Raw genomic sequence first — 25,501 nt, forward strand, 5'->3', positions numbered from 1 at the left:
GAATAGTACCTAGATTGAATAGAAAACTCTAGGGATGGGACCCAGACATCAGTAATTACAAAAAAATTTTTTGTAGCTCCCTAGGTGATTCTGACATGGAGCCAGGGTTGAGAACCATTGCTCCAGATGGTGTCTTAGGTCCCTGGGTACCTTCGCTGGGTGGTGTCACTGGTACAGGGAGAGGGCTGCATCTTGCTCTTGTTGGATGCTGATGTAGACAAGAGTTAAGGCTCAAGATTCATTTTGTGGGGACATGATTCCTTGGACTGGCTGTCCCCAGACACACCTGTGCTCTTGTCAGCTCCCGGGAGAGCCTTGCTAGAGTCTTCACGCCTTCATCTTGCCTTCTTCATTGCCAGCAGCTCTTGTAGTTCTTTGCCTTTCTGACCAAGGAAAGCACAGTTGGAAATGACGGGAATGAATGTGGTTGTCAGGGTGACAAGCTCGAGGAGAGGGAGGCCAGGAGGAATTTTGTAAGAGCTCTGTGGGGAAAGATGTCTTGATGGAGGACCTGCTTTGGAGGACTAGCCTGACTTGGTGTGGTTAATGTCAGAGCTGCCACGTGGATATAGAAAGTGATTCTAAGGTATATTGTTTCATTTGTATTTCTCTTGGTCTACAGGAAAAGCAAAAATTTCTGGGACAAAATTATTATAAAGAGGGACCTGAAGGAAATGATATTCGAAAGACAAATGTTGCTCAGATCCGGATGGCGTTCCGATATGAGACCTTATGCAATGAGCTCAGCTTCCTGTCTGATGCCATGAAATCAGAAGAGATCACAGCCCTGACCAAGTAGTCGAGCACTAGACATGCATTTTAACTTTCTGGTTTAATTTCAAATCTGCTGTGATTAACAGTGTTCAAGATACCAAACTATCCTCCACGGAGAGGATGCCTGTGAAGAACTTTCAAACTAGTGATTTTTGGTTGCACTGTTCACTTTAAGGTCTAATATGCCCACTTCTGTTAATATTTTTGAGTAATAGATGGTGAATCCTCCTTGGGGATCTGGGAGCTAGACACTTGTCTATATTCATTCCTAATTTTCCAGATGTTTCTCTTGAAAGTGCTAATGCTTGCATTGTTGGGACAAGGATCTTACATGGTCCAGTGCCCACTGATATATGAGGGCTGTGTGGTTTTCTGCCACAGTCCTCTCTGTAGGCCCTGCAGACTAGTTGGTATTTGTTCATTTCAGCCTCTGATGGGCTGGCTGCCTTAAAGTCTGTTTCAAAGCTCCCTTTCATAAAGGAGCTACTTCGAGAGAATTAGAAAACTTCCTTTTTTGCTTTTTTTTTTTTTTAATGAGTTTTTAAAACTTTTATTTAGCCTCCCTCCCTTTCTATTTAGGAAACCAAATATTCACATCACAACCATCACTCCTATTTTGGGTCTTGGTTTCCTCATCTGAAAGGTGAGAGTTTGTACTAGATGAGTGATTTTCAGGTGGTGGTCTGTGAGTTCGCCTCCTGGACCACTTCAAGGCAGGGGTGGGCAGGGGGGAATGAGGTTCTGGGGTGCTGCTTTTACTTCTTCAAGGTGACTCTGCTTTCATCAGTTTTACATTGGGACTTCTGTGTATTTACATTTGAACTAAGGACTTTGAAAAGCACAGGACTAGATGACCTCTGTTCTTTTTGGCTTTAATATTCTATGATTGTAGCCCAATTATCATTTTACTTATGAAGAGTTAGGGCCACAGAAGTAAAGTTTGCTTAAGGTCACACAGCTCTAATAAGTAATAGGACTAGAACTAGGTTTCCCTAATCCTAATCCAGTCCTTTCCCCACTATTCCATCAGACCTCACAAATGTAGATTTTTTTTGTCACTGTAACCTGGTGCATTCTCCCCCCAGGTGAAATCTCACCTTTACCTAATATGCAGACTTCTTCAGAAGATATAAGTGGTCCCTGGGGCTAGGTAGAAAGCATTCTTAAAGACTAGTCTGAATTTAAGCTTTACCAATGTATTCTTCATCTGTGTTACTAGTGCCTGGTACATAGTAGGTGCTCAATATATGTATATTAAATAAATGAATGAATTTCCTCTTTTAGCAACTTTTTAAGGATGTGTGCTTCTGGTACTCACCAAGCTGCTCAAGGACCTTCCTGTCTATCTCTGTGGGCAAATGCAGACTACAGGAAGCCCTTCTGAATTATTACAGAGTTAGAAGAACCCGATTTTTGCCTGTGAAAATGCTTACCTGACTTTAGATTGTTTTGTCCTGTTACTTTATAATGCTTATCACCTCTACTGGTCAACTTAGTACAAACAATAAATGTAGTCTTTTTACTAGGCAGACATGTGCTATCTTACAGCTAATCATGAAATTGAATGAAAACCGAGTATTTGTGTTAGGCATCCACTATTTTTTGAAAAGCCATTTGTATACTTTTGCCCTAACATAGCAAGTATTGTACGGTTTTTCATTGTCATTTTATCTGTATCAAGTATTTGTTTTTATTATTAAAGTCTGTTAGGACTGTGGCTAACTAGTAGTTTTAAACTATTTAAGGCATATCTTTAAGTTTTTAAGAAAGATGGGCATCATGAAAAGCTATCAATAATAATTACTAATTTATCTGTTTACTAAGGTTCAGGTATGGATGACATTCACTAGGAAAACTCAGAAATTTTGAACTGAAGCTTGCAAAGTAAGCTTTACAAAGCAAAACCCAGAAGGTAAAACTTTGCTTTTTTTTCTCTAACTTCTGCTGTAACAGTTCATGACCAAAGCCTCACATGGTCATTTCCTTTTCCTTGGATATAACTTCAGTCTGTTCAGCCAACACCTGTTGGATTTTACCTGTCCTGCAAGCTTTTCAGATACCTTTTTCTATAGCACTGTGCACTGTTATTACATCATTGTACCTAATTGGCCTTTTTGGGTGGATCTCTACTTTCTTTTGTGATCAGAGCTGGACTCAAAACCAATTGTATACTAGCCCACATTTCTAAAAGAATGGTTTTTGAGGCATGTTATCCCTTGCTTACTCTAAAAGGCTCAAGTTCACATTATATGTTACTTCAAACTGCATTGCTGAAATGATCAATATTATTGTTCTTTGCCTCATAAAAACCAATCAAGCTCCTGGGATGGTATTTACCAAGGCCTGTCCTGGGCCTTTACTTTCTCTTACCTTGGATAAAGCTGAGTTGAAAGCACATCCCTATGGCTTTCTCTTTACTTGTTTGAGTGCTGTGTTGGTGAAACAACCTTTCTCTGGGTTTGCAGATACAACTGAAGGTGATATGTTGGTAATATACCTAGGTATTCTCTACCTGAACTACGACTGTTATAAAGAACAAGTATAGAGGGGGCAGAGTCAAGATGGTGGCGCGGGAGGATGCAGAGTTCACGTCTCCCCACAACTAGGGTGCCTGCTGGACACTGGTGGGGGACCTCGATGCCTAAGGAGACGGGAAGAACCCCCGAGCGACCGGGTAGGATGAGGGGGCAGTGAGGGGGGAGAAGTGGAGGCTGGACAGGACCAATGCACCTGAGGGGTAGTTGGGAGAGGGGAGGGGTTTCCACTCCTGGAGGGACCCTTGGGGCTTGGAGGATCAAGGGGGAGCATGCCTAGCATCTCCCCTGACCAATTGGGACCCAGGAAGCCTGCTGGGCTCCCAGGCCAGGTCCCTTGCCCTCCAAGACCCCACTCTGGGCTGCATGGGTCCTTGGGGCATAGGAGGGAAGCGGGGACATGAGGAGAGGTGGATGGGAGGGGCCCTCTGGGACGGGAGGATCAGGGGAGGTGTGGCAGGTGTTTCCCCCTCACCCGCTTGGGGCCTGAGAAGCCTGCTGGGCTCCCGGGCCTGGTCCTCCATTCTCCAAGGCCCCCTCCAGCCTCATGGGTCCTAGGGCATAGGAGGGAAGGAGCAGGTAGAAGAAGAGAGTCCAATGGGGAGGGGCCCTGTGGGATCAGAGGATTGGGGGGATGTGCCTAGTGTTTCCCCCACCCACTCAGGCCCAGTGAGCCTGCTCGGGTCCTGGACCTGTTCCTCTGCCCTCCAGGGCTGGGGCCCCTCCTGTTGCATTAAGCCTAAGCCCCCCTCCATTCCCCCACCCCTAGGGCCTTTTCCTGCCCTGTGGGTCCTAAGCATAGGCCCTGCCTACTACCTAAACAACACCGCTGCCTAAGCCCCGCCCCCCATAGCCAAGGCCTTTTCAAGCCTTTTTTTTTTTTTTTTACTATTGTGGTTTTGTTTTACCATCCAGGTGTTGTTTTCATCTATATTTTTATTTTTTTATTCTTTCTAACATGTCTGTCAGTTTTCTAATCTAATTTTATTTTTTACACTTCGTTATTGTTCTCCTTTTTTTGCTGCCCCATGCAGCTTGTGGGATCTTGGTTCACGAGCCCGGGGCTGGGTCAGAGCTCCTGTGGTGGGAGGTCCGAGTCCAAACCACTGGCCTGACAGAGAATATTCCCAGACCCCAGGGAATATTCATCAGAGTGAGGTCCTCATTTCGGCACTAAGACCCAGCTCTACCCAACAGCCTACAAACTCCAGTGCTGGAAGCCTCAGGCGAAACAACCAGCAAAACAGGAACACAATCCCAGCCATCCAAAAAAAAAAGAAAATGAGATGACAAAAAAATATGTTACTGATGAAGGAGCAAGGTAAAAACCTACAAGAGCAAATAAATTAAGAGGAAATAGGCAATCTACCTGAAAAAAAATTCAGAGATATGATAGTAAAGATGATGATCTAGAATCTCAGAAACAGAATGGAGGCATGAATTAAGAAAATGTAAGAAATGTTTAACAAAGATCTAGAAGAACTAAAGAACAAACGAACAGAGATGAACAACACAATAACTGAAATGAAAAATAGACTAGAAGGAATCAATAACAGAATAACTGAGGGAGAAGAATGAATAAGTGAGTGGGAAGACAGAATGGTGGAAATAACTGCCAAGGAGCAGAATAAAGAAAAAATGAAAAGAAGACACTCTCAGAGACCTCTGGGACAACACTAAATGCACCAACATTCGAAGTATAGGGGTCCCAGAAGAAGAAGAGAGAAAGAAAGGGTCTGAGAAAATATTTGAAGAGATTATAGTGGAAAACTTCCCTAACATGGGAAAGGAAATAGTCACCCAAGTCCAGGAAGTGCAGAGAGTCCCATACAGGATAAACCCTAGGAAAAACAGACCAAGACACATATTAATCAAACTAACAAAAATTCATGAAAAAATATTAAGAGCAGTAAGGGAAAAACAAAAAATAACATACAAAGGAATCCCCATAAGGTTATCAGCTGATTTTTCAGCAGAAACTGCAGGCCAGAAAGGAGTGGAAAGATATGCTTAAAGTGATGAAAGAGAAACACCTACAACCAAGATTAATCTACCCAGCAAGAATCTCATTCAGATTCGATGGAGAAATCAAAAGCTTTTTCAGACAAGCAAAACCTAAGAGAATTCAGCACCACCAAACCAGTTTTACAACAAATGCTAAAGGAACTTCTCCTGGCGGGAAACACAAGAGAAGAAAAAGACCCACAAAAACAAACCCAAAACAATTAAAATGGTAATAGGAATATACATCTTCATAATAACCTTGAATGCAAATGGATTAAATGCCCCAATCAAAAGACACAGACTGGCTGAATGGATACAAAAACAAGACCCATATATATGCTGTCTACAAGAGACCCACTTCAGACCTAGGGATACATACAGACTGAAAGTGAAGGGATGGAAAAAGATATTCCATGCAAATGGAAATCAAAAGAAAGCTGGAGTAGCAATACTCGTATCAGATAAAATAGACTTTAAAATAGACTGTTACAAGAGATAAGGGACACTACATAATGATCAAGGGATCAATCCAAGAAAAAAATATAACAATTATAAATATGCACCCAACAGAGGAGTACCTCAATACATAAGGCAAATGCTAAAACAACCATAAAAGGGGAAACGGACAGTAACACAGTAACAGTAGGGGACTTTCAACACCCCACTTACACCAATGGACAGATCATCCAAACAAAATAAATAAGGAAACACAAGCTTTAAATGACACAATAGACCAGACAGATTTAATTGATATTTATAGAACATTCCACCTGCAAGTGGCAGAATACACTTTCTACTCAAGTGCACATGGAACATTCTCCAGGGCAGATCACACCTTGGGCCACAAATCAAGCCTCGGAAAATTTAAGAAAATTGAAATCGTATCCAGCATCTTTTCTGACCACAATGGGATGAGATTGGAAATCAATTACAGGAAAAAAACTAAAAAACACAAATACATGGATGCTAAACAGTGCACTACTAAATAACCAAGAGATCACTGAAGAAATCAAAGAAGAAATTAAAAAATACATAGAAACAGATGATAATTAAAACACTATGACCCAAAAATTATGGGATGCAGCAAAAGCAGTTCTAAGAGGGAAGCTTATAGCAATTCAATCTCACCTCAAGAGACAAGAAAAATCTCAAACAATCTAACCTTACACCTAAAGCAACTAGAGAAAGAACAAAGAAAACCCAAAGTCAGTAGAAGGAAAGAAATAATAAAGATCAGAGCAGAAATAAATGAAATAGAAATAAAACAATAGCAAAGACCAATAAAACTAAAAGTTGGTTCTTTGAGAAGATAAAATGGATAAACCTTTAGCCAGACTCATCAAGAAAAAGAGAGGATGCAAATCAGTAAAATCAGAAATAGGGGAAATCACAACTGACACTGCAGAAATACAAAGGATTATAAGAGACTACTGCAAACAACTATGTGCCAATAAAATGGACAACCTCAAAGAAATGGACAAATTCTTGGAAAGGTACAATTTTCCAAGACTGAACCAGGAAGAATTACAGAATATAAACAGACCTATCACAATGAAATTGAAACTGTAATTAAAAATCTTCCAAAAAATGTCTAGGATCAGATGGCTTCACAGGTGAATTCTAGCAAACATTTAGAGAAGAGCTAACACTGACCCTTCTCAAACTCTTCCAAAAAATTGCAGAGGGAAGAACACTCCCAAATTTGTTCTACAAAGCCACCATCACCCTGATACCAAAACCAGACAAAGATACAACAAAAAAAGAAAATTACAGACCAATATCACTGATGAATACAGATGCAAAAATCCTTAACAAAATACTAGCAAACAGAATCCAACAACACATTGAAAGGATCATACACCATGATCAAGTGGGATTTATCCCAGGGATGCAAGGATTCTTCAATATACACAAATCAATCAATGTGATACACCACATTAACAAATTAAGTAATAAAAACCATATGATCATCTCAATAGGTGCAGAAAAAGCTTTTGACAAAATTCCACACACATTTATGATAAAAACTCTCCAGAAAATGAGCATAGAGGGAACCTACCTCAACATAATAAAGGCCATATATGACAAACCCACAGCAAGCGTCATACTGAATGATGAAAAACTGAAAGCATTTCCACTAAGATCAGAAATAAGGATGTCCACTCCTGCCACTCTTACTCAACATAATTTTGGAAGTCCTAGCCACAGCAATCAGAGAAAAAAAAGAAAAGAAATACAAATTGGAAAAGAAGTAAAACTGTCACTGTTTGCAGATGACATGATACTATACATAGAAAATCCTAAAGATGCCACCAGAAAACTACTTAAACTAGTCACTGAATTTGGTAAGGTCGCAGGATACAAAATTAATGCACAGAAATCTCTGGCATTCCTATACAGTAACAACGAAAAATCAGAGAAATCAAGGAAACAATCCCATTTACCACTGCAACAAAAAGAATAAAATACCTAGGAATAAAGCTGCCTAAGGAGGTGAAAGACTTGTACTCAGAAAACTATAAAACACTGATGAAAGAAATCAAAGATGACATAAACAGATGGAGAAATATACCATGTTCTTGGATTGGAAGAATCAATATTGTGAAAATGACTATACTACCAAAGCAATCTACAGACTCGATGCAATTCCTATCAAACTACCAATGGCATTCTTCACAGAATTAGAACAAAAAATTTTACAATTTGTATGGAAACACAAAAGACCCCGAATAGCCAAAGCACTCTTCCAAAAGAAAAACAGAGCTGGATGAATCAGGTACCCGACTTCAGACTATACTACAAAGCTACAGTAATGAAGACAGTATGGTATTGGCACAAAAACAGAAATATAGATCAATGAACAGGATAGAAAGCCCAGAGACAAACCCATGCACATATGGTCACCTAATCTATGACAAAGGAGGAAAGAACATATAATGGAGAAAAGACAGCCTCTTCAATAAGTGGTGCTGGGAAAACTGGACAGCTACATGTAAAAGAATGAAATTAGAACATTCCCTAACACCACAGCCAAAAATAAACTCAAAATGGATTAAAGACCTAAATGTAAGACCAGACACTATAAAACTCTTAGAGGAAAACACAGGAAAATCACTCTTTGACATAAACCACAGCAAGATCTTTTTTGACGTACCTCCTAGAGTAATGAAAATAAAAACAAAAATAAACAAATGGGTCCTAATGAAACTTAAAAACTTTTGCACAGCGAAGGAAACCATAAATAAGACAAGAAGACAACACTCAGAATGGGAGAAAATATTTGCCAATGAAGCAACAGACAAAGGATTAATCTCCAAAATATACAAACAGCTCATGGATCTCAATATCAAAAAAACAACCCAATTTAAAAATGTGCAAAAGACCTAAATTTTACCAAAGAAGACATACAGATGGCCAAGAGGCACATGAAAAGCTGCTCAACATCACTAATTATTGGAGAAATGCAAATCAAAACTACAATGAGGTATCACCTCGCACCAGTGAGAATGGCCATCGTCAAAAAATCTACAAACAATAAATGCTGGAGAGGGTGTAGAGAAAAGCGAACCCATTTGCACTGTTGGTGGGAATGTAAATTGATACAGCCACTATGGAGAACAGTATGGAGGTTCCTTAAAAAACTACAAATAGAACTACCATATGACCCAGCAATCCCACTACTGGGCATATACCCTGAGAAAACCATAATTCAAAAGGACACATGTATCCCAATGTTCATTGCAGCACGCTTTACAATAGGACACGGAAACAACCTAAATGTCCAACGATAGATGAATGGATAAAGAAGATGTGGTATGTATATACAATGGAATATTAGTCATAAAAAGGAATGAAAGTGGGTCATTTGTAGAGATGTGGATGGACCTAGAGTCTATCATACAGAGTGAAGTAAGCCAAAAAGAGAAAAACAAATATCGTATATTAACGCATATATGTGGAATCTAGAAAAATGGTACAGATGAAGTTATTTGTAGGATAGGAATAGAGACACAGACATAGAGAACAGACTTGTGGACATGGGGGGGACAGGGAGGGTGGGACGAATAGGGAGATTAGGTTTGATATAAATACACTACTGTGTGTAAAATAGATAGTGGGAACCTGCTGTATAGCACAGGGAGCTCAGCTTGGTGCTCTGTGATCTAGATTGGGGGGGGGCGGGGGGAGGGCAAAGGTGGGGAGGGAGGTCCAAGAGGGAGTGGATATTGGTATAAATATTGCTGATTTACTTCACTGTAGAGCAGAAACTAACACAACATTGTAAAGCAATTTTGCTCCAATAAAAAAATTAAAAAGAATTAAAATCTCAAAAAAAAGTATAACTGCAATAAAAGGAACACTCATCAGACACAGTTCCTTGAAAATTTTTATACCTTCAACCTCTAAAGGAATATGTGATTAGAAAGAGGATGCCAAAGAATTAAGACTATAAACAGCTGCAAGATTATCAAAATATATCTGAGGGGACGTTTATGTCTTTGATACCAAAATGTGTACTTCTCCATGACAATATACATTAATTATTAACTGCTACTCCTTCTTATAAATGGCTTTCCACTTCTCAGCACTAAGATTCTAGCCTGCTTCTCTAATTACATTCTTTTATCTTAGAAATGATCTTATAAGGTAAACATCAAAACCACCATAAAGTATTTTATCGATTATTTTTACTATTCAGTAGGGTAACAAAAGACCATGAAAACAAATGAAAGTCTGTTGCTAACTCTTTATATTATATTGTCATTGTGTTGCCCATTTTAAATGTGGGTGAACAGCTGATTTCCCTAATCTCCAAGTAGTTTTCTTATTCCTAGACAGACAAAGTAAGCTGGACTTACTTAATGAAGAAAAAAACAGTGAAAAGTGCAAATTCTTTGGACTACCTTTTAATGAATCCAACTTTCCAGTGATAAAAATCACTGAACCAAAATATATTTTCAAGCAGCCTTATTACCCATACATATATTAGGTATAAGGAAATTGAGTCTAATTTGAAATGAGTTTTAAAACATAGCACAAAAACATTACAATCCCCCAGAGCACAATACAAAATAGTCCTCTAAGGAATATAAACACAGTATATAAGAATGTGAAACTACATGATAAGAAAAAAAAATCTCTTCAATTAGCTAAAATTTACTTGCTAAAGATTATTTATTGCACAATATGTCAGTTTGCCCTAAGAATAAAACAGATACTATTATTTTCAACGTCTAAATTCAGTACATAGTCAAATCCACTTTCTCAAACTAAAGTTCTACAGTATTATGAGTAAACCCTTTGTTATTGGGTTAAGATAGGGAAACTTTATAACTTATAAAACAAATTTCTTAAGAGTTCATGAAACCACTTCATAAATCCTAGAAGGCACACATATTTCCTATCATAGTAAGTGCGTTTAAGTACTTCATATTTAAAAAAGACAAGCTGTACAGAATACAAAAAGTATACATTTCATCCATTAAACAAATTTATAACTTCTATGATTAGCTATTACAGTAGAACCTACCTAACATTCACATCTGAAGAATTATCACCCAGTTTAATGGAGTGAGCAAAAAACTGTGCTCCTTTATTTGATAAGGCTAGTAAAAACGTTTAATTTCACAGTAGATCAGTTAGTGTCTTGGAGCTCATATTGGAAAATAAATAAAAGGTTTGGGCAATATCAAGTCACTGGGCTCACTGTTAAATAATTCCTTGAAAGGTGAAGGATTCTGGGGGATAAAATCATTGGCTATACCTGGAAAGATCTAAAAATCAGTAAAGCCACTTTGTTCATTTTCAGAAACATTCTTAAATTGGGCAATCTGAATGAGACTCAGAAAATCTAATCCATAAAGACAATTTAAAATCTTAGAGCTGGAAAACACCTCAGAGGATTCTCTGTCTCAAGGTTTTCAAAATAGGTTCCATGGAGTACTAAGAATCCATGGAGGAGATTCAGAGTTCTGGATTTTGACTTGAATTATTTAATTCTTTCGTTTGAAAAAAAATTTTAAAAACAAGTCCCATCATACAACTGTATTACTCATCAGATTCCAATATACTGGTAATCACCAGTGCATTAATACATGTTTTCATTGGTTGACTTCATAAATATTTAGTTATTATGGTATATAAAGTTTATATAAGGAAATTTATAATGATAAAATGACATTTAGTGGGGTAGGGTGTGTGTTCATGCATGTGCAGCACGTGTGTGTAAGGGTTCTGAGTAAGATTTTTACTTGAAAAAAAAGTTCTATTGCTGAAATAAAGTGTGAAAACCACAGATAAAGTCTGTTTCTAAAGTAAGAACCTACAAACCAGAGGAAGGGGCTTTCTCTAGGTCACACAGCCATCAAGTACACTGCCAGGTTGATATGCTACAGCCCCCAGTACTCTACTTGCATAAGCGTCCATAGCAAGTGTTTAGCTATTTGGTACTGAGCTGCCCCCATCATGAATGTCAACCAATTAGTTATCACTATCTTTGGGGTAAAATCAAGCTACCTTTTGTCAGACATTTTTCCTAAAAATGAATTACTTAATTTGCATGCCTATTAAAGTCCCTAGTATCCAAAAATTCTGCTGTCAATAAGCAGCAACTTAAATTGTATACTTTGGTACTCTGGAAAATAGTAACATTTGCAATTTACCAATAATAAATCAGAAAAGTTACATGGAATGTTAAAATACTTTTTAAAGACATCAGGCCCTAGTTTATTATATGCTGAAATGTTAGTGTTTGCATAAAATAAAAAATTTTACTTTATAAGCAAAATTTTAAAAAAATGGTTCAAATGCCACTGAACATAACTATACTCTTTCAGGGTATTTCAAATAAAATGCAGTGAAACAGTAAGTCAAATTAATCTCCTAACTTTCAGAGGTGTTTTATGTACGTATGGTTAAAAGGCTACACCCTATTTTCTTCTCTCTTAATCTAAGAAATTTGAAGACTTTGGGACCTCAGAAAGATGCCTTCAAATTAAGAAAATAAAAGCACCATAAACCAATATTGAATGATTTATCATAATTTGGACATAAAATTTAGGGTCTGTGATGAAGAAAAATTTCCATCTGAAACGGCAAGATACATACGTATTATCAAAAGCTATTTAGAACAGTTTCCCAGCTGTGGGAAAGCATTTCCAGAATAGCCAAGAAGATTCTCCAGCAGAAATCCATTTACAAGGCAAAGTCCTGCCCAAGTTTATAGTCCTAATCCAAATTATACAGCATGGGGGAGGGGGGAGAAGACTTTTAAGTGAAAAGCATGTAGTTCCAAAACACTTAAAGTTATGAAATAATTGCGGATTATTTCAAGTAAAAACTATAAAAGGAGCAATAGCTAACCACAAGGGGGCATACATACTCCTTAGATTCCAGCAGTAAGACTAATTTAAGTAGTAACATGCACTTTGATGTATTCTACATTTTCAGTCATTTAAGATTTTCTCTCAGATGGCTACAGCTTTTTAACATTCAAGGTTTATTTTAAACCTAACTAAATAGATTCCAGAATACTCTTGCCCTGAAAAATAATAGTATTTCAGAAGCCCCTGGAAATGTTGCTGTTACCTCAGCAAAGGAGTCAAGAGCTATTAGTCCTAATATATATTAGAACAGATAAACAATAGGAAAATATGGTCTAAAACAGTAGCAAGTTTTAGTTTACCATAAATGGAAGACATGGAAAGTTTATCAAAGGAAATGGACAAATTGTCAGAATAGTGAAAATAAGAGGGTGGGGAAAATTGACTTCTCTGTGTCTGTCCTACAACATCCCTGCATTCTTCCGCCATGACCAAAGTGTTTGTAGCCCACATTAGCAACAGAACACTTCACCCCAAGGTCATGGCCTATGGGGCTGGCCTGCCTCATCAGCCATGTTAAGAATATAGTTAGCCATATCATCTTCAGTGGGTGCATCTGACACCACCCAAGATTCATTTGCTCCAGTCATCTGTAGGCGGCAAATCGGGCAATTCCTGTGTCGATCACTCCTATTAGAGAAGTCAAATAACAGTTTGTTTTCTTTTTCTGTTTAAAAAATGGATTTGGAACAATACAAGTACATTTTTTTTAAAGTAAACAGCATAAAAGTATATAGTGAAAAATATATCTCTTCCTCCTATCCCAGTCTTTAATTATTATCCCCAGAGGCAACCACTGTTACCAGTTTCTTATACATTCTTCTAGAGATAGACCAGGCATGACCAAGCTTGTGTGTATCTATACATCACTGCTCTTTTTACAAGTATCAGCACCTGTTAGAGCTGTCTATTCAAAATAAACATACACTGTTTGGATAGGCCATACTTCATTTAACTTATCTCCCATAGAAGGACATTTAGGTTTTCTCCTATCTTTTGCTGCTATAAACAATGGAATGGAAGCATTCAAGGTTTAAAATAATAAATGAACTTTACATGCAGAATAATTTTGGGGGGAGGAAAGAGCTTATATATAATCACTTAAATCAGATTATGTTTTCCAAAGGGATTTTTTTGTCTTGTCAAACATTATTTTGGAAATTTCAAAAATAACATATTTGAGCCAGAAACATGTCATAGAGGGAAAATATTTTTCTCTTCATCTCTCAGTGAAGTCTGAGACCAAAGTAATTAAATTATATCAATTGCTCCTTGGCTTCTGTGCAAAAATTTAGAAATCTGTTCCAAAAACTCAATGTGAAAGTAGAGCTGGCATATATAATTCAGATTCATTTCTGGTTCCTCAGAGATATTTTTCAAGATAATTGTGTGCTTTTCTGTGCACAAAGTTACAATTTTAAAACAGTCAGTTTCTGGCCAGTAGGGAACAGATTTATCTTCCCACTTGAAACAACTAAAACACTGGACAAAATACATGAAATAATGGTTTTCAACACTAAGCATAAGATGACAAAAGATTATAACCCTGGAGAGATAGGAAGCAAAAGAAGGTGAGCCCTATAATTGCCCAGCTTACTGCCCTTGAGAGTTTCCAGGCTACAGAGCAAGCAGGGGAGACTGAGATGGAGCCCGGTAGACTCCCTGAGTTGACAAGTCAGAGCTGAGGACCTCGGGAAGCCAAAGCAGCTAGAGTTCATAGGGTGGAGTACTGCAAAGGAGAAAGCTACACAAAGGGAGAATCCCACAGTCTACTGAAGGTCCCTGTAGATATATTCAGTAGAGTAATAATCAGTGTGTGCATGTGAGGAAACTACTCGAGGCTGTGGAATCACCCAAAGGGATTTGAGGGAACAGTAACCAAAGCTCACACAGGGCCTGGGACATTGCCTGTTCCCACCAGCCAGCGTGGAAAACCTCATAATTTATGGAGCATTGGGTAGAGTACTCTGAAGTCTTGTCTCATTAGTGGGGCATAATTAGCTTCTAAACTAAACATCATTCTGGTCCTGCCTAACAAACCATAAAAGCAAGACTCAAAAGGATTAAACTGTTTCCAAGTAACTATATTCCAGAACAAAGCTCAAGAATATTTATACGTATACAAAAATATCCAGTACCCCAAAAGGTAAAAAAATCACAATGTCTGGCACCCAGTTAAGAACTACCAGTCATACAAAGAAGTATAAAAATACAACCCAAAATGAAGAGGAAAATCCATCAAAAGTAATCCAGAACTCACACAGATATTAGAATTAGCAGCAAGAAAATGAAAGGTTATGATAATTATATTCCATATATTAAAAAAGTAGAGGAAAGACAAACATATTAAGCAGAGATTGGAAGATATTAAAAACTTAAACTTCTGGATGAAAACTAAGATATCTCAAGAAAAAAATACACTGGGTGGGATTAATGGCAAGTTAGACATTGCAGGAAAAAAAGATTAGTGAATTTGAAAAGATATAGCAATATCCAAAATGAAATACAGAGAAAATGACTCAAAAAAGAAGGAAAGGGCTTCCCTGGTGGCGCAGCGGTTGAGAGTCCGCCTGCCGATGCAGGGGACACGGGTTTGTGCCCCGGTCCGGGAGGATCCCACATGCCGCGGAGCGGCTGCGCCCATGAGCCATGGCTGCTGGGCCTGCATGTCCGGAGCCTGTGCTCTGCAACGGGAGAGGCCACAGCAGTGAGAGGCCCATGTACCGCAAAAAAAAAAAAAAAAAAAAAAAAAGGAAAATAGCATCAGTGAACTGTGGGACAACCTAAAGTGGTCTAATACATTAGTAACTGGAGTCTCAGAAGGAGAGGGGACAAAAGAAAACAGAAAAAAATATTTGAGAAAATACTGGCTGAAAAATTTCCAAAACTGATGATACTATAAACCTACAAATCCAAGGAGCTCAATGAACCCTAAGTGCAAGGAACATGAAGAAAACTAACGCACATCAATCAAATTGCTCAAAATCAGTGATAAAGGGAAAAAACCTTAAAAGCAGCCAGAGAAAAAAAGGCACATTACCTACAGAGGAAAAATGATGAGGATGAGAGCAGATTTCTCACAGGAAATGATGTAAGCAAGAAGGGGGGGGAGCAACATCATTAAAGTACTGAGAGAAAAAATATCAGTCTAGAATTCTATATCCAGAAAAAATATCTTTCAAAAGTGTTTTTCACACACTTGATAAAATCCTATGGAATCTACAATAAAGCTATAAGAGCTAATAAATAAATCCGTAAGGTTGCACGATAGATTGATACACAAAATCTGTTTATTGCTAGTACATAGAAATACAATAATCAGAAACTGAAATTTAAAAATACCATTTAAAGTAGCATAAAAATTATAAAATACTTAGGGATCAATCTGTCAAGGATATGCAACACTGGAAACTACAAATATTGATGACAGAAATTAAAGAAGACCTAAATAAATCGAGAAATATACTGTGATGTGCGTTGGCAGACTCAGTATTGTTAAGAAGTTAACACTCTCAAAATTATTTAATGCAATCCCAATCAAAATTCTTATAGCTTTTTTGTAGAAATTGACAAGCTGATTATACAGTTCACACTGAAATGCAGAAGATCTAGAAAAGCCAAAACAACTTTGAAAAAGAACAAAGTTGGAGGATTAACACTCCCTGATTTTAAGACTTACAAAGCTACACTAACCTATGTAGTGTGGTATTGGTGTGAAATAGACAATAGGTCAATGGAACAGAATAGAGTCCAGAAATAGACTCACCTGTGCTTTAACAACTGATTTTTAACAAAGGTGAAGAGGCAATTTAGTGAAGAAAAGATAGTCTTTTCTACAAATTGTGCTGGAGCAACTGGAAAGCCATGTAAGCGTAAAATAAAAACTTTTTGATCCACATGTCACAGCATATATAAAAATTAACTCAAAATAGATCATAGACCAAAATGTAAAACCTAAAAACTATAAATCTTTTGGAAGAAAAAATGGACGAAAACCTTTGTGACCTTGGGTTACACAAAGATTTCTTAGATATGACAGTAAAAAATCATTATCCATTAATCACAAACTGAGAAATTGGACTTCATCAAAATTAAAAACGTCTACTCTTTGAAAGACATTCTTAAGAGAATGAAAAGATAAATCAGAGTGGGAGAAAATATTTGCAAATCATATATCTGATAAAGGACATGTATCCATAATACATAAAGAACTCTCAAAACTTAATACAAAACAACCCAATAAAGAAATGGGCAAAAGATCTGAATGAATACTTCACCAAAGATGAAATAAATACAGATGGAAAATTAGCATAAGAAAATATGCGCAGCATCATCAGTCAGGAGGGAAAGGCAAATTAAAACCACAGTGAGATACCACTACACATCTATTAGAATGGCTACAATTAAAAGGACTGACAAATACCAAGTACTGGCAAGGTTGTGTGGCAAGTGGAGCTCTCATACACTGCTGGTAGGAGTGTAAAATGTCACAGCCACTTTGGAAAACAGTGGGCAGTTTCTTACAAAGTTAAACATATACCTACCGTATGATCTAGCCATTCCACTTCTAGTTATTTATCCAAGAAAAAAACAAAATGTATGTCCATAAAAGCAGTTGTCCACAAATGTACATTTAAAGTATATATAAAGGCAGCTTTATTTGTAATAGCCAAAAATTGAAAACAACCCGATGTCCATCAATGGGTGAATGGATAATAAATAAGCTGTGGTATATCCATACAATGACTACTACTCAGTAATAAAAAGGAAGGAGCTACTGATACATACTACAACATAAGTAAATCTTGAAATAATTATAATGAATGAAAAAAGCCAGACAAAAAAAGAGTACATACTGTATGATTCCATTTATAAAAATTATAGAAAATCCAAATTATTTTATAGTGATTGAAAGCATATTAGTGGTTGTCTGGGGACTAAAAGAAGGGGTGGGGGAAGGAGACCTTACAGTGGGCATGAGGTAACTTTTGGGAGTGACAGATTTGTTCATTACCTAGATTGTGATGATGATTTTTATGGGCATATATATATATCAAAATATATCAAATTGTACGTTAAATATATGTAGTTATAACTGACATATTGTATGTCAATTATAAATTCTCCTGAACACTTGATTCTTATTTTGTAAAATAATGAGCTTGACTAGCTATTCTCTAAAGTTCTCTCCAGGTCCAATATTCAATATTCAAGGATTCATATTATTCTTTCTAATCATATATGGAGGAAAAAAGTAGAAATGAGGAGGAAAATAGAAGAAAAGGCGGAATGTTTGATTCTAGACTCTAGTCAGGCACAAATCTCCTTACAGCAAAAGTAAATTGTCAAAACTAAGATACATCCCCACATTTTATAAACTTTAGGTATAAAAATATTTTAACCAGTAGGAGGCATGTCATAAAATCCAAAGTACTAAAGAACAAAATCTCTTATACTTAACTATAATATTTTTGCGTTTTTTGAAGTTTATTCATATACACTCTCCCTCTTGATCTTGGCCTAACCCATGAAAGCAGCAGATTACTTACCACTTGTCAATGCACTTCTGACAAAAGCTGTGAGCACAAGGCAGGATGAGGTCAGCTCGACCATCCATACAGATACAGCACTCCTCCTCGTCAGTCAGCTGCTTTACCCTGCAATGTGAAAACTGAGCTGGAGCAATGATATTCTCTGTTGTCACTGTGCAGTAAACTTTGTTTCCATTGCCTTAAAAAGCATTATCAAGCATCTATGTGCCCCCAACATAAAGCACAATATGACTCATGCAATATCAGAGTAAATTAACTTATCTTTTAGGGACAGCTAATATATTAGGGAAGAAGTACTAGAGGGGCAAATTCCATAAAGGAAGGACTGGATAAAAGATAAATCCTGAGATGGTTAAAAGGAAAATATGGACCAAAACTGGAAAATAACTTAGCCCATTTTAATCATATTGAATTTTTATAAATGAATTCAACCAATATATGATTTATGTACCATGCAGGATACAAAGCTTTCTAAAATAGGGATCCTGCCATCAGGGTCTTGTTATGCTACTGCTGATAATGGGCATATAAGTGAAAGAATAGCTTAGTCTTAAGGATCAGGTGCTTGCTATATGAAATACAAAAAGAGTTAGAAAGCAAAGTTATTTGTCCTCAAAGAGCTCTTTCATCTTGGGAAGAAAAGAGATACTGAACCTTCTACTCCAGCCACAATTCTGAAGGCCCCTGAATGGGCCAAGGACCTTTGTATGTGGTGTTTTCCTTTCCTGGCATACTCTTGTGAGTTTGGTAAACTCCAACCTCAGTTACTCAGCTCAAGATACCATCTTCTCTATGCTCTCAAAACCAACATTTTCCTCAGTTAAAGGACTTAAATACTGTATTTTAATTGGCTATTTATTGGTTGGTCTATCCATACACTGTAAGCTCTTTGAATACAAGGAGTTTGTCTTAGGTTCTCAATACATGTTTCTTGAAGTGATTTTAATTTGCTTTTAATCTTTGTGCTATTCTGTAATTTTTAGGTTTACTTCATCAAGCATGTACTACCTTTTATAATTATACAAAAATTAAATGTTTCAAAGTATAGCCACTGGACTATAAGCTTCTTGAGGGTAGGAACTATCTCTAACATGTTTTTATTCCCTGCTGTGCTTATACCACTGTATATAAGACATTATATAGTACTTTAAAATCTGTCAATTTGTATATAGAAGATAAGCAAATGTCAAATGTGCATTACATGTAGTAAGTGCTAAGTAAAGAAGGAAGAAATGAGTATATTTCAAACTTGTCGGAAAGATGAGGTAGAAAAAAATGATAGGATTTCGACAGACAGAGGACGTTCTATGTGAATAAACAAAGCTACAGAGGTAGGAAAAAAAAACCCCAAAACTCTGTATATGTGTGTAACAAGGAGGCTAGCATCATGCTCCGGGGAGAAAAATAAGAGAAAAGATTGCTTAAGTATAGCAGAGATAATCTGATCCTTGTATGTCAAAATAATAAGTTTAAACTTGTTCTGACAGAGTTTAATCAAGGGGAAAGTGAACCCCCATTGGAAATAATGCTGTAGGAGATTAATTGGGAGAGCAGTATGGAGGACAGTCTAGAGGGAGGAACACCAATCAGATCCTTATTTCAGCAATTCACCTGGGAGATAATTAGGGCCTGGTCTAAGTGGCATTACAAAAGACAAATCATCAGGATGTGGTAATAGACTAAATGCTATGCTTTAGCAATGCATAAAAGAGGGCAGCCCCTGAATTGAAATGGGGAAACTTAATGAAACCCTAGATGGATGTGGATCTAATGTTATTTGAATTTTTCTATATCTATTCATTTAAATGTTTAAATGCCTTTTAGGTGCCACGTATTGTGCCAGACCCAGAAGAACTAGGGTCTCTGCTCTTGAGGAGTTTACAATTTATGTCTAAGGACATGAACTTGGGTGTCAGTAGCAGAGAATATAATTGAATCCATAAACAGTGACAGAGTCCTGACAGTTAGAGTTTAAAACTGAGGAGTAGAGGGTTACAAAGAACAGCATTCTGGTTGGAGGTGAAAGAAAGAACAGGAGACACAGAAGCAGCCAGTAGAAGCTGTACTATGTTCACTTTTCTTGCTACCTTCCTAGCAATACAGTGACCAGAAGAAGGAAGGAGGAAGAGTCTTGCTCTGTTTGTCCTTATTAGACCACTTGTAAAGTGGAGAATTCAGTCCTCTGCCCCCTACCCTGAAAGACAAATTGACAAATAAAAGATTATCCAGGAAAGCCTCTGGGATATAGAAGAGACCTATACAAACAAAGGCCGAAGGAACTGGGGAGGCTTATCCTGGAGAACAGAGGCTCAGTGAGAATCTGATTTCTGTTTTCAAGTATTTGAAGGACTGAAAGAGAGAACAGACTTGTTTGGTGGATTTCCAGAGGGCAGTGTCACTGAAATAAGTAGAATACAGTAATAATTTAAGAATAATGATAGTTAACTTTTACACACTTTTTTTTTTTTATGGGCCAGGCACTGTTCCAAGCATTTTATTTATTTAATTTATTTATTTTTGGCTGCGTTGGGTCGTTGTCGCTGTGCGCAGGCTTTCTCTAGTTGTGGCGAGCAGGGGCTACTCTTAGTTGTGGTGCGCGGGCTTCTCATTGCGGTGGCTTCTCTTATTGTGGAGCACGGGCTCTAGGCGTGCGGGCTTCAGTTGTGGCTCATGGGCTCTAGAGCGCAGGCTCAGTAGTTGTGGCACATGGGCTTAGTTGCTCCGTGGCATGTGGGATCTTCCCAGACCAGGGCTCCAACCCATGTCCCCTGAGTTGGCAGGTGGATTCTTAACCACTGCACTACCAGGGAAGCCCCTAAGCATTTTACATATATTAACTCACTTAACTCTCCCAAGAGTCCTATGAAGTAGATCTTATCATTGTCATCCTCTTTTAAAAGATGAGGAAACTGAGGAAAGAGAGTTTAATAACTTGTCCAGAGTGACATAGTAAGGAGTAGAGCCAGGATTTGAAAACAGGCAATTTGGTTCTAGAATCTGTGCTATGCCACCTTAGGAGAGCCAGATTTTGTCTCTGAGGAAAATAGCAAAAGGGAAAATTACATAGTGATTAAAGCTATTTGTGAATCAAAAGGCTTGCCTTTCTGAGGCAGTGAGTCCCTTACAGCTGCAGGTGTTCATGTACAAGCTGGACTACCACTTGGCTAAATGTGGTTAAGTCTCACTATGCAAAGTGCTATCCATGGATGAGCAGTAGTGACAACACCTGGGAACCTGACAGAATCTCAAGCTCCTTCTCAAAACCAGTGAATATTATAGTTTAAGAAGCACTCTAATATAGGATCTTCCTGCACCAGAGAGTACTAATGCAGAGGTTGCGAGCATGGCTGTATTGCCAGACAGGCCAGAATGTGAATCTCAGCTAGGCCAATTTCTAGCCGTGTCATTTATTTGTCTAAACCTCAGTTTCTACATCTGTAATGAACCAATAATTGTATTCCTATGGGGTTGTTGTGATTTAATGAGTTTATACGTGTAAAGCACTCATCACAATGCCTAATACCCTACAAGTACTTAATAAATATAAACCACTAATAGAAATAGGCACCAGATGTAAGGCTGAACCAAATAAATACCTCTTAAGATCCCTCTCAACTTGAAAAGTCTGTTTTTCTATGAACTAAGTGTATCAGGGTGTAACAAAAAAACCCAAAAATCATACAAAGGCAAGAAGCAGCCCTAACCTACCAATCAGGCATTGAGTTTCCCAGTCTCAAGCGCACATGAAAAGGAATAACACTCTTACCTCCTTCATTACAATGACTGCAATAAGAAAAAAGTATTACTTTCAATTAATTTGCTACCATCGAGCTTAGTAAATACTATTTACTAATAAATACTATTGTCAACTTTCAAAATACTCAAAAAAAAAATCACCATTCTGAAGAGGGAGAGGACAAAAAGCAGGAAATCAGATGCCTGTCTTTGAAAGATTAACTTTACAAAATACAGGAAAGATAAGCCAAAATCCTGCGTATAATACTCTAAAACTCATTTGGCATTTCATCAGCAACACTTGTACAGCCCAAACGTAGAAAACCAAACAATCCTATTAAAGATAAACAGGAAATGATAAGTTAAAATACAATCTTACTACAACATAGTATTTGGAAACCAGGTGGTTAAGAATGGATCGGAAAATGCAACTGTAAATGGAGCAATAAAAAAGAAGTTCTTGTTAACCATATTCTTAACTTCAAGTTAAAAGACACTGTCAATTCAGATTTGTGCTGTCTACCCTGTATGACAATAAGACAGGATGTCAACATGTCTGGACCCACATAAGCCTTTTTCCAATGAGGCATTTATAAAGTTAAATTATGGTCATGGTTGTCAAGTGGCAACAGGTGGGAGTTTTCACATGCCAAAAGCATTACAGAGAAGGAAAAGAAAGTTTAGATAGAACAATAATATAGTAGGCCTGAGTAAACAAGCACCATCACAGAAAATGCTGTCTGACTTCATTTCCTTCTGGTAACTCAGTACATGCAATATGTGTACCAACTACTTGTTAATTCCTGAATGGACTGCCAAGTCCTGGAGACAGTATTTACAATGTTAATGCTCCAATTAGTCAGATATCTTTAAGAAAAACTGGAATGGTTTTGCCAGATTCTTGGACCTAATTCCCTGAAGAGCTTTGATTGTCTAAGAACCTAAATGCCTATTATAAGAGGGGTATTAACTATATCCTTTGTCATTAAATGCAAGCAGGTAGAGCGAAGAGTGGATTCATGGAAACTAGATTGACAGAAGCATTACCTGGTGTGAGCCACTTTAGTTTTTCTTTTATTTGGCACTCTAACAATGTCCTGACACACAGAATAATCCAAAAGCAGATCTGGGATATAATATCAACTAAGACAAAAAGTAATGTGATTTAAGATGTCATGGAGAACACCAGCAAAAACATTAATGCGATTTCAGTACTTTGCATGTTGGAAAATAAGAGAAACATGGTATTTATGAACTGTATACCTTCCCATCCAAAGACTAGCCTGACAAGATGTTACAGATGATGAGTTTTCATCAGGGTCTTCAGAGGTGGAGCTCTGTGCCAATACTCCTGCTGCTTGACTTGTGATGTCTTTATAAAGCTGCATAAACTGGTACAAATTCATGATCCGTGATGCTTCCACAATGCCACTGCTTTTGTTAATCTAAAAATACAAAGAAAATGAAAAAAAAAAGTTGATAATTTTTTTGATCGATTTTTCCCAAAAAAGGGGAACAAATATTTAGTCAAACATCCTAGGAAACAGAAGTTTTCAAAGTTTGCAAATTACCTAACAAGAGAGCAAGAGTCTGAGCAAATGAATAATATCATGTCCCCTACATTTGTGGGGTTCAAAATATACAATATTATATCATGTGATACTCAAAATAACCTGTAGGGTTGATTAGCCATCATCCTGTTTAGTTGTTGAGGTCAGGCAACTTTCCCAGAATTAAGAAACTAATTTTAGAGATCAGTATTGACAATCCTTTTCATTTTAATTTATTTAAAGAATTTCTTTTTTTTTAAATTAAGGTTCAGTTTTTAAAAATATTTATTTATTTATTCATTTATCATTTATTTTGGCTGTGCCGGGTCTTAGTTGCGGTATACAGGATCTTCGTTGTGGCATGTGGGATCTTTAGTTGCAGCATGCATGTGGGATCTAGTTCCCCGATCAGGGATCAAACCCGGGCCCTCTGCATTGGGAGTGCGGAGCCTTACCCACTGGACCACCAGGGAAGCCCCTATAGAATTTTTTAATTAAAGATTTATTTGAATCCAACAACCACATGCCATTCTACTATAACTGAAACAACAGATTTCCTTCTTGAATATCTTAAGTTCTATTATATACCAAAACTTACAATCTGGAGACATGAGGAAGTGAAGTACAATAGTTAGGTTATATTAAAAAGACATGATTATAGCAACATTTCAATATTTTGAATAAAATAATATTTGTAACTAGCATTTATTAATTATTACTTGAGAGGGCAGTAAGAGAAAAAACAGAATCAAGTATGAATCAGATTCCACTGTGAAAATGGTAGAACCATCTCTAGTAATCAGAAAATTCATTAAATTTGGGGAAGGTAAGGTCTCTACAGAGATGCAAATATGTAAGATTCTTTGTAATAAAAGACTATACATGGGGTAGAGAACAAATAAATAGCATTAAAGGTGACAGGAATTTATACAGGCTTACAAAATAAGACTTTCAGAGCTGAGGAAACTGGGCCAGTCTTCCTCTGGAACTGCACAGTTCAGAAATTAGGGAATAATTCATATAAACTTAGTATTTAATAGCAAAGCTCATCAAACTTCAATTTTTTAAATTGAAGTATAGTTGATGTACAATATAAATTACAGGTATACAATATAGTGATTCACAATTTTAAAGGTTATACTCCATTTATAGTTATTATATTAGCTATATTCCCTGTGTTGTACAATATATTCTTGTAGCTTATTTTATACCTCATAGTTTGTACCTCTTAATCCCCTCCCTTTATATTGCCCCTACCTACCCACCCCTGCCACTGGTAACCACTAGTTTGTTCTCTATATCCGTGAGTCTTCTTTTTTGTTATAGTCGCTACAAACTGTTATTATTATAATCATACAATTCACATAATATTTATCAAGTACCCATTATGTGGGTGTTACACGTACTATGTGCACTGCTCTAGGCACTGGTGACATAGTGTGTAAAAACCAGACAAAAATCCCTGTCTTCATGGAGGTTACACTATAGGTAGGAGAGACAGACAAATAAAATACAGATTAGATAAGATGGAAATAAGTGCTATGGAGAATATTAAACAGAGGAGAGAAAATGCTGAAAGGCTACAGGGAAGGCCTCACAGAGTAGGTGACATTTAGGAACTAAAGAGGTGCACGAATCAGTCATATGGATATCTGGGGGAAAGAGCATTCCAGGATGACAGTCAAGTGCAAAGGCAGAAGTGAATCTGGCAAGGAGCCAAGCGTGGCTGGAACAGAATGAGAGAGAGAGGAGTGGTTGAAGATAGGGTTAGGGAGTGAGGTGGGGACAGAATGTATAGAACTTTGCTGTTCATAGTAATGACTTTGGTTTTTACTCCAAGGGCATGGCAAGTCACTGGAGGGTTTTGAGCCAAGGAGTAATAAGATCTAATTTCATTTCAGATTATGAGTGGAACAGACTGGTTATTGTGCTGAGACTAGACATAATGGGGACAAGGGCAGAAGCAGGGA

The 25,501-nt window shown here is 37.4% G+C and overlaps 2 protein-coding genes across 9 annotated transcripts in view; one reads left to right on the forward strand and one right to left on the reverse strand.

Annotated features, from left to right (window-relative positions):
* Window positions 1-2,491, forward strand: part of AMPD3 (adenosine monophosphate deaminase 3) — a 41,504-nt gene extending 39,013 nt beyond the window's left edge. For all 7 annotated transcript variants that reach the window (XM_033862531.2, XM_033862532.2, XM_033862529.2 and 4 more), the window contains one exon: window positions 623-2,491. In XM_033862531.2, coding sequence (XP_033718422.1) covers window positions 623-799 — 177 coding nt within the window. In that variant the 3' untranslated portion in view covers window positions 800-2,491. The remainder of the gene's footprint in view (window positions 1-622) is intronic.
* RNF141 (ring finger protein 141) overlaps window positions 1,285-25,501 on the reverse strand; it is a 57,381-nt gene continuing 33,164 nt past the window's right edge. For both annotated transcript variants that reach the window (XM_019948352.3, XM_073808609.1), the window contains 3 exons: window positions 23,245-23,426; window positions 18,244-18,351; window positions 1,285-13,324 (listed from right to left, as the gene is read on the reverse strand). In XM_019948352.3, coding sequence (XP_019803911.1) covers window positions 13,174-13,324; window positions 18,244-18,351; window positions 23,245-23,426 — 441 coding nt within the window. In that variant the 3' untranslated portion in view covers window positions 1,285-13,173. The remainder of the gene's footprint in view (window positions 13,325-18,243; window positions 18,352-23,244; window positions 23,427-25,501) is intronic.

The sequence above is a fragment of the Tursiops truncatus genome, chromosome 8 (genome assembly GCF_011762595.2).
Source record: "Tursiops truncatus isolate mTurTru1 chromosome 8, mTurTru1.mat.Y, whole genome shotgun sequence".
Lineage (NCBI taxonomy): Eukaryota > Metazoa > Chordata > Mammalia > Artiodactyla > Delphinidae > Tursiops > Tursiops truncatus.